This window comes from Sceloporus undulatus, chromosome 4 (assembly GCF_019175285.1).
Source record: "Sceloporus undulatus isolate JIND9_A2432 ecotype Alabama chromosome 4, SceUnd_v1.1, whole genome shotgun sequence".
NCBI lineage: Eukaryota > Metazoa > Chordata > Lepidosauria > Squamata > Phrynosomatidae > Sceloporus > Sceloporus undulatus.
In genome coordinates, this window is record NC_056525.1 from 111,247,113 (window position 1) to 111,257,090 (window position 9,978).

The following is a 9,978-nucleotide window of genomic DNA, read 5'->3' on the forward strand; positions in this document are numbered from 1 at the left end:
AACTACAACCAGGATTCCATAGGGGGAAGCAGTAGCATTTAAAGTGTAATCATAATGATATAATTGTGTAGTGTGAAAAGCCCCAGGTCTGTGTCCCCCACAAATACAAACACACAAAGACACACACACACACACACACACACACACACACCATGTTATTGTTTGGAGAGCTGTATTGAAAGACACAGCTCTACCAACACCACATTTACTTTGATGTTAAACCTCTGGTCACTAACTTCTTACTTCCCTCATAATCTAGTTGCTCCAATGCAAATTATCCTTGTTTGAAGGGTGACTTATTGAATGGGTAACCAAACTTAGCCATTCCTGCTAGGCAGTTGTATCAGCTCCTGGTTTTTACACTTACAGTATCTTCATACCTTAAGTTTCCTTCATAAAGTACAGAAGAATATAGCAAATTTTAACTGTCCTCCAAGAAATATTGCAAATGTATCCACTGAATTATCTATGTCACCATTTGACTACAAAAATGCCAAGGAAGAAATAGTCATAGCAGAATTTGTACAAAAACCCCAGTTTATTAATATTTAGAGGTCAATGAAGCTATGTGCAAATTGTACAAAGTCAGAAACATTTTAAATACTATTTCATTTTTTAAAAAAAAAATTGCACTGGGAAAAATACTAAAAGTCAGTCTTATAAAAAAGTATAAATGCAACTGATATTTGTACATTAATCAAATTATAACTGTCCTGCATATTATTACCACAGCTATGCTCTAAGTCACTAGAGGTCAGCTGAGATGGGGCACACCAACAGGAGGCACTATTGACATTTTCTATTCATTAGCTCTGGAAACCTCTCAGTGTTCTTCCATTGAGCTATGGCTCTTCTCAAAGGAAGAGGAATCTGCTGCCAGTAGTTGTTGTTTCAGGACATGGTTTCAGAAACAGACCTTTGGAAAGTTACTTTTTGAACTACAACTTCCAAAATGCCCAGGAAAATGTAGCCGGTGGGGTTGCTGCCTTGTCATAGTCCTAAAGAGTAAGTTCTCCAAACTTTGTTCCCAATACAAGCTTTTCTTAATTCCCTACCCTTTCTATGACAAACCACCACACCTATACCACTGTTACAAGTATAACAGTCTTGCTATGTTCATATGCAATTTAGTTGCCCTTAAAAAGAAAAGGACAAAAGGTTTGCACAGACTAATTTTAACTGGATCCCACACTGCAGGTTGAGGTTAAAGGTGGGATTATAGGTTGTATAAGGATAAAGACTATCACTTTTGGCACAGGACAGTTGCTATGCTCATGAACATCTCTATACACTGTACACATTGAACCCAGTAAATTCGGGTCTGGGGGGAAATGTATGTACACACACTATAGGGACTGATGCTGTAACAAATTACATCCAATTGACACAAAGAATACTTTCTGTGGACAATGAAAATACTATAAACAGCTTTTCAAAATTACAATATTCTGGGATAGCAAATGTTCTGGAATGTGGTGCAAAAGAATATAGACCAGAGACCTGAGCCTAGATTCTGTGGAGGCCCCATTTCCTATATTTGTTCATTCTTTTTTTTTAAAAAAATCCAAATGTCTGAGAATCATTCTTAGTCTGAAATACATCACAGGATTACTGTGAGAATAAGCAAGCCAGAACTCATGAATAACAAATACACCTTGCTATCAAGACTAGTATTTTTTTTTCCAGTCAGTGCTGTTTCAAGATTCAGATGACATTTCTACTCCAGCTCCACCCACCCACAACCTAACTCAGGTATAGTCCCACTAGATTCAGGGAGATTTAATATCAGGGAGCAGTGTGGGGTTGTGCTCCTAAAACTTATCCACTGCAGTCTTCCACGTCCAATTCTCACTAACTCTCAATGCAAAATTGAGCACCAAAGTATCATTTGCAACCTTGGCAGATCTTGGGAGAAATATCCTCAAGTGTTCTCATTTGTCTACCCAAACCTTTGTATATAGTAAGTTGGGAACAATTGTCATTTAAGAACAGTAAGAGCTTTGTTACCAGGGTTCACATTTGTTATGGGAGGCAAAGAATTAATTAAGATACCTTCCCTCCTCCCTCATTCACTCTCTCATACAACACAAGTTGAGCTATTCAAAGTTCTGTTTTTCAAAGTTAGACAGGGCATCCATCCTTCCATCAGCTATAAGCTGAGCCAACACACAAGCTTCTAGAAACGATGACATTTTTTTCATATCCCACGATCTGGCTTATGCCCCCAGTAAGAACCCCAGTTCCCCTCTTCAGACCCATCTCTTCACCACTAGCTCTCCTTCTTCTGGCTGGAGGCAAGTGAGCAGAGCCATTCCCCCTTGTGTCAGCCTTCAAAGGGCCCACCACCTCCTCTTTGCAAAAAGAAAAAAACTCCTAAGATGATGAAGTGACGTTACCCGAAGACACAATAGTTTCTGGAGAGTCACCCTCATCTTTCTGGGGATGAGAGGAATTGTCAGACCGACTTCGGCTGAACTCAATCCCTCCAATGATTGGTCTCTTGAATTTGGTGCCAGAGTCTGTGGCGGGACATTTGCAGCACTGTACAATCTTGATGAAGGCCCTCCTCATCTCCTTGTTAGTTAGTGTGTAGATGATCGGATTGGTTGCCGAATTGAGAACTGCCAGTACTATGAAGTATTCAGTTTTGAGGAGGATCGGACAAGCCTTGACTTCGCATCTCACATCCAGCAAGAGAAGGATGAACAAAGGAGACCAGCAGATGATGAAAACACTCAAAACAATGATCACTGTCTTCAACAGAGCCAGAGATTTCTCTGAGCTCCGGGTGGCTTTGGCAGCGTTCTTCCGGAAAGTCAGCCTGCGACTCCTTGTCCTTACCAAGATGTAGATTCTGCAGTAAAGGACCACAATAGACAACAAGAGGCCTGTGAAGACGGTGGTGCAGAACAGAATGTAATGCTTGTGATAGAGAGGCAACACAGTAGAGCATCTTTTTAGGATGTTAATGCAGTTCCACCCCATAATAGGAAGACCCCCTAATATCACAGAGACGACCCAACAGGCACTGATCAGCAGGAAACAGCGGAAACTATTGCTGCTATTGTGGAGTTTCATCTTCAGCATTGTGATGTATCTCTCAATGGCAATGGCCAGGAGGCTGAACACCGAAGCAGACAATGCCACAAACATGCTCCCCTCCCTAAGGAACCACTGGGCAGGGGTAAGAGTGTAGGTCTTGTGTCCAGACAGCAAGAGATTGGCTGTGTAAGCCACTCCAGCCAGCAAGTCAGAGAGTGCCAAGTTCCCAATGAAGTAATACATGGGCCTGTGGAATTTCTTGGTTTTCCAGATAGTCAATAGAACAAATATGTTCTCTAGGATGATGAAGCAACAAAAGATGATAAACACCACTGAGGAGGCTTTGATCCCAGTATCTGCATTCTCATTTAGCTTCCCAGTGAAATTATAATGTTTGATGATGATGTCATAGTTGACATAGTCGCTGACTTGAGTGCCAGGGCCCCTGGTAGTGTCCATGGTGCCAGCCTGGATTGCAGTTCTCCAGAAAGGTGCCAAGAGGCAATGTGGAGCAGGAATCTCCCTAGCTCCCCCGTCTGCAGCGTCCAAATGTCTGTGGCTCCAACGTCTAGCACCTTCAGGGTAACCTCAGAAACCACAGTCCCTAAAAAGCAGGAGACAAAATTAGTTAGTTTATGAACAATACAGAGCACTGGCAGTCCATGAAATGTAATGCAGACTCCAAATCCTGCAGCCATGCTATGGCCAAAATTACATAAACTTAAAGCTCAACAGTCAAAATGCTATTTGACTACTCAGCTATGTATATCCCTCAGATTTGCTGTGCCTACCTGTCTCCCCTGGAAGTTTTGGGTTACAATTTCCATCTGCCCTACTCAGAATAGGCAGGAATGGTGGAAATCATTGCCCATAATATCTGAAGGGCACCAGTCTGGGGAAAGATGAGTTAAACAAACATAATGATGCACCAGTCAAAGAAAAGTTTATTGGAAAGAGTTATGTGTTGTTTCTTAATGCCACAATAGTAGAGGGAAAGGGCATATGATTAGTGGACTCTACAAACTATGCCAACAATAATCTAATATCAACATTTTTGATAGATGTTGCCTTCACTGGCTAGTGTTCTTCATCACATTAATGTTCATAGCCAAGGTGCAGATAGTTGTTATTATCTTATGTACAACAAGCATTGATTCCTTGTTAGCCAAGTTATATTAATTGCAAAAAAACCTACAACTTCTGTTTATGATCCAAAGGTTCACCCAAGACAATGCAAGGGGAGAAAAAACCCGCCCGCAGACTGTTGATCTCATCGAATAGAAAAACCAAAGAATAGAAGTGACAGCTCATACTCACAAAGCAAACCCAACTTTCAAAACACAAAGCCTTGAAACAATTAGAGGAAATGGAAATTGCGCACAGTTTCTGGATTCCAACACAAGAAGCTCTCACTAATCCTAAACAATCTTGCACTGACAACCTCCCAACACAAATCTTGTCAGAAGTTAGTCTCATTAACATCAATGAGACTTACTTCCCCAACTGTACAAGATCTCCTGGTATTAAGAATCCCAGCCCAAGCTTTCTCAGGTTCTTAATTACCCAAGTTTCAAAGGTACAAATCCAATCAGATCCTTGCTGTGCTTGAACATCGGACCCTTCTGACATGAGCAGCTCCTCACATTCAAAGTTGCAGCCACTATACCACAAACTTTCTTAGTGACTGTGAATTCAAGAATGCCAGAGTTAAAATTCTGGTTTCTTACCTAAATCCCATGCAGAAATTAAGAGAATACAAAAAGGAAGGCATCAGGATTGTGTCTTGCCAAGGCTTCCACTCCAGGTCCTGTGCCTTTCACTGAGGACACCTATGCACATAAAGCTAGTGAGCTCTTTTCACACCTTTGGCTGAATGCATTGAACTTGGGGCTGGCAATCATAGACACAATTGGAAATTTGCCCTTCTGCAAGCACACTCAAAGCAAGAAACAGGAATGAAACCATAGGTCACATCATCATACTAGATCTCATTGACCTAAGTGACTGAAATGCAACCATCCAGAACCCCACATTTTGACAGACTGGCCTGTGCGATAAAGCTTGAGAGCAAAGCAAGACTGTTTCAGACTGAGATGACAAGACTAAAGTCCCAACCATAAAAAGATTCAAGCAAGCAAACTGCCCCCATATACTACAAGGAGAAAACGCACCAACATGATTGATCAAAATGAACCACACGAAGGTTGTCTTCATGCCCATACATGAAGATTTAAACTCTGAGTTTCAGAACAAACCTCCCATCCATTGGGACCTCCGACAAGTTCAGCAAGGGTCTGACGTTTAAGATGCCCCTGCTACTAGTGTCCCAGAAGAAGTGGAAAATGTCTTTTGAAGACAAACAACCCTTCCAAGTCTCTGCACTTTGTGCCAATGAAGCATCTAGCCATTCCTTTCCTCTTAGATGCTGTCTTCTCCATTTCGGGGTCAGTAAAACTCTAGGAGTTTTCTACTGCGCAGGACGTGCACAAGCCTTTCCGCCTGGAAAATGTCATTCTTGTATAACGTTCCCAAACACAACTAAGCACAACATGCCATGGTGCAAGTTTGTTAAGATACGATTTGCCATGTTGAGCAAACTGGTCACAAAACACAACTGGTATCAAAAGACAAACAACTTTTACTTTATGAAAGTTATCCTCTTGTGAATCTCTGTTGCATTATCTGCACCACCAAAGAGCTTAAGTGGGAGATTATCATGCATTGCTCTCCAGTTGCCTTCCTAGGAGCCAACGCTAGTGCCATGCATTGCATGCTTCTCACCTTAAGTTTATGCCGGTTAATCCTTCACTGTGCCCTAGGCTAGCCGCACACATCCAGGCATTGCTTTCCCTCGGAGGATCTGTTATGAAAATCTGGTGCCACCAAAGTCTTCAGGGTTAGCCTTTGGCAGTCGGGTTTTGATTTGTTTTGGTTTGACATACATGTTCCTTATCAGCTCCCTGCAACATCAGATAACGCCTGGCGTGGGCGAAAGAGTCGTCAGAAGAACCAACCCCATTGCACAGATCTTCCAGATCAACTCAGACCCAACAATCCTTGACAGAGGCAAATTTGCACAGAGTCTGATATGGGCATTAAGGAGGGAGAAAGTTGAGAGGGGAGCCAAATAAGCCCTTGCACCCATTTTCTATATCATTCCTAACACACGACTGTGACAACTTATGGGCTCCTGGGCAACTTTCTGCCCCTTCCCACTTACCTCTCCGCCTCAGATTGAGCGGCATTCTTCCTCTACCTTGTTCCCTCTATGAATAAATAATGATATCAGCTATATTGTTAAGCCTGCCTCTCTGTCAAAAGGACAACTGAGGTGGCTTACAATGAAGGAGAAGCCATACAGGACACAGAGTGTGCACAAAACCCCATCTATTCCTTCCCTCCACTAAAACCGAATGCCTGGGATCGCTGTTAAGTAGAAACAACCTGAAAGCACTCAACAACAACAAGAAGAAGTTTGAAGCAGGATGCTAGAAGGATGGAGGCTGCTGGTTAAGGAAACCCTTTGAAATTCACACACATGCACACTTGAAGGTGCACGCACACACACACACACACTTGTGTGAGCCTCCTGTGCACGTGTGTGCCTTCAAGTGTGTGAAACAGAGCCTCCAGTTCCCTAGTACTTGTCCTCGGTCTCCCCTCCAAAGGCTAGCCAGGGCTGTCCCTGCTTAGCTTCCAAAGCCAGCCAAGACTTTTAGGGTTCCATGGCCGAGGAAGAGGAGGAGGAGGAAGCCCCTTTCCCACTCCCAGCCACCCCCTTCTTCCGGCTGCCTTACCTGGCTCAGGGAGGAGAGAGCCGGCGGAGGGGCTGTTTCCCTAGGCGGGGGCATGGCTGGCTGGGCTCCCTGCCTCGGGGCTCCTGCTGCAGAAAAGGGCTCCCTTCCCCTTTGGCAGAGCAGCAGCAGCAGCAGCAGCAGCAAGGCTCCGGGCGGGAAGGGGGCTTGGCTTCCCCAGCCCTTGGCTGCCTCCTGCCTGGGTCTGGAGCAGGGAGCCCGCCGGGAGGGGTCTTAAGGCCAGGCGGGGCTTGTGGGAGGAGGAGGAGGAGGAGGAAGGCCAGGGGACCCCAGCAGAGCCCTCCCTCCCTCCTCCTCAGAGCCAGAGCAGGGGCAGCCTTGGCCTCAGGGCAGGCAGGGGCCCCTCTCTTACGGGGGCAGCAGCAGGGGACACACTCAGGGGCCTTTCTTAAATGGAATAAAATACAATGTTTATCCTTTTTCACATTTCTCTTGAAAAACATCCCCTTTTGCCCCATTTTCACTTCAGACCCATGAAACACCCTCCTCCTCCTTTTCCTCTTCCTCCTTCTCTTCTCCTCCTCCTCTTTCTGCTTCTTTTTCTTCTTCTCCTTCTTCTCTTTTTCTTCTCCTCCTCCTTAATTCTCCTTTTCCTTTTCCTTCTCCTCCTCCTTCTCTTTCTCCTCCTCCTCCTTCTTTTTCTTCTTCTCCTTCTCATCCTTCTTCTTCCCCTCCTCCTCCTCCTTCTTTTCCTCCTTCTTTTCAGATTCCACCTCAACATTAGGAGGAACTTCCTGAGAGTAAGGGCTGTTCAACAGTGGAACACATGCCTTCTTCAGAGTGCAGTGGAGTCTCCCTCCTTGGAGCTCTTTAAACAGAAGCTGGACGGCCATCTCTCAGGGATGCTTTGATGGAGAGTTCCTGCATGGCAGAATAGGGGTGGGTTGGATGGCCCTTGTGGTCTCTTCCAACTCTATGATTCTATGATTCTCCTCTTCCGCCTTCTTGTGTGCCTTCCTTTCCAACTCCTGGGGGGTGGTGGTGGCAGGGTGGCTGTTGCCATCCTCTGAGGCTGAGAGAGTGTGACTTGCCCTCATGGCACAGTGGCTACATGCCAGCATTGCAGCCACTCACACACCACAAGATTGTGAGTTCAATCCCAGCCAGGGGCTCCGAGTTGACTCAACCTGGTGTCCTTCTGAAGGATGAGTACCCAGCTTCTTGGAGGAAATTAGCATACACTTTGTAAACCACTTAGTACATTGGTAAGCGATATAGAAATGTACTTGGTATTGCTATTGCTACCCAGTGGGTTTCCATGGCCAAACTGATATTGTTGGAACCTTGGCCTCCCAGAATCCTAGGCTGACGCTCAAACCGCTACCCCACACTGGCCCTCATGTCACATAAAACTATGCATATGTAAATACATTTGGCCTGTGCGTCTGATATTGTAATTCCAAGGTATCATTTTAATTTTGCTAGTTGTTTATGTCACTACTACTACTACTATTAGATTCAGTGATGCGTGGGGATTATGGTTTTTGAGTAACATTGGTACAAAAAACATTGCTAAGGATTCTGTGTGGTGTGGTCATGGGAAGAGGTCAGTGGAGGTGTGTGTGACACCATGAGTTACAACACCAACACTAGTGATGCCACTGCCTCAGTTTCCTCCAGTATAGAAATGTAAGTGCTATTGCTATTTTTCCAGTTCCAAAAACCCTCCATTCTTTTCTCCTTCACTCTCTTTTCCACTGCTGTTTGTCTGCTCTCATCTCCCCTTCACTTTTCTTTCTCATCATTATTTCCCACTTTCTTTACTATCATTTGGTGCTCACTCAGTTTTTTCCTCTTCTTATTCCTCTTCACACAACAGACAGCTGGAACCCACACCCCCAATACACTCACACATATCTTTGAATCCTTTGAAGAAATGAATTTGACAAAGCTGCCTTGAATTTTGTTTCTAGGTGAGTTTAGGGTCACTGATTATCATGATGATCATTTTCAGGGAAGTAGCTGTGTTATTCTCTTGCAGCATAAAACAGAGGAAGCGGAGGGGAGGAAAAAAGAATTGTGGCGGCATCTTTGAGACTAACTGGTATTAATTTTAGCCTGAGCTTTCATGGATATAAATCCACCTTCGGGTGTAGTGCCAAGTGGTTTTAAGGCCTTGGGAATAAGCATATCTATATAGCTGTGGGAGTGAATGTGCTTTAAATCTGAAGCCTTAATACCACTCAACACTTGCATCTGAAGAAGTGACATTACAATCATCCCCCCCCCCAATTCACGGGGGATCCATTCTGGACACACACCCCGCGAATCTGGAAAAATGCCAATATTAGAATTGCCATCGGCTTCAATGGCGGCACACTCCTGTGTGTGCATCATTTTGTCCCTCCCAATTTGCCGTCCGTGAACAGGTAAGACCACGGACTCCAAGTCCGTAAATCAGGAGGGATGACTGTATATCCATGAAAGTTCATGCTAAAACAAAAACCAGTTAGCCTTAAAGGTTTTCCCCTTCCCCTCCCTGCCTTTTAATAGCATTAGTGTGTGAGCCAGTGTGTTGTGGTGGTTTGTGAGTGGGCAAGGCCTCCAGGAGACCAGCATTCAAATCCCCACAGAAACTCACCAATTACATTATAGACCAGCCAGTACCTTATGGATCCAGGACTGGATAAAATTTAACAAAACAACTATTTTAATTGAACAATATAATCTTTTGTTTGATTGGCATGCCTATATTTGGCATGACAGACACAAATTAGACAAAGAATTTAATAAGCATATCTTAAGGAAAGCACTGCTTATTAATTGGTTAAAAGTAAAGTCAAAATTTTACAGGAGAATCCCCTTATGGGCCTCTTGTCAAGAATTCTGGGCAGGTCAATGGGAAACGAATAATATTTATAATATAATTTTCTGATTATTCCTGACATTGTCTGTAATGTCATCGCACCAATTTCCCTTCTCTCTCCCTAATCCCTTAGTTTGGGATTATCATCTGTTATAACCTGTTTTAGATCAGGAGACAAATAGATTATCTACTTAGCTCTGAAAAGGAGCAAATTAGGAGAAAGTTAGGTAAACAATTTGAATTGATTGCTGCGTATTGGATTGGATTTCATGGCTTTATATGTACAGAATTCAAATGATGATATGTGGGTTGTAT

At 43.8% G+C, this 9,978-nt stretch overlaps 2 protein-coding genes across 10 annotated transcripts in view; both read right to left on the reverse strand.

Moving 5' to 3' along the window:
* The window catches only part of DPH5 (diphthamide biosynthesis 5), a 221,938-nt gene that overhangs the window by 121,812 nt on the left and 90,148 nt on the right, over positions 1-9,978 (reverse strand). The window lies entirely within an intron of this gene.
* Positions 519-9,978, reverse strand: part of S1PR1 (sphingosine-1-phosphate receptor 1) — a 12,537-nt gene continuing 3,077 nt past the window's right edge. The window contains exons 1-2 of one of the 4 annotated variants that reach the window (XM_042464774.1): positions 6,840-7,369; positions 519-3,646 (exon numbers count right to left, since the gene is read on the reverse strand). In XM_042464774.1, the coding sequence (XP_042320708.1) occupies positions 2,374-3,501 (1,128 nt within the window). In that variant the 5' untranslated portion in view covers positions 3,502-3,646; positions 6,840-7,369 and the 3' untranslated portion in view covers positions 519-2,373. Of the gene's footprint in view, positions 3,647-4,769; positions 5,755-5,823; positions 6,788-6,839; positions 7,370-9,978 lie in introns of those variants that run through there. The other 3 variants (XM_042464777.1, XM_042464778.1, XM_042464775.1) reach the window with 3 other exon arrangements.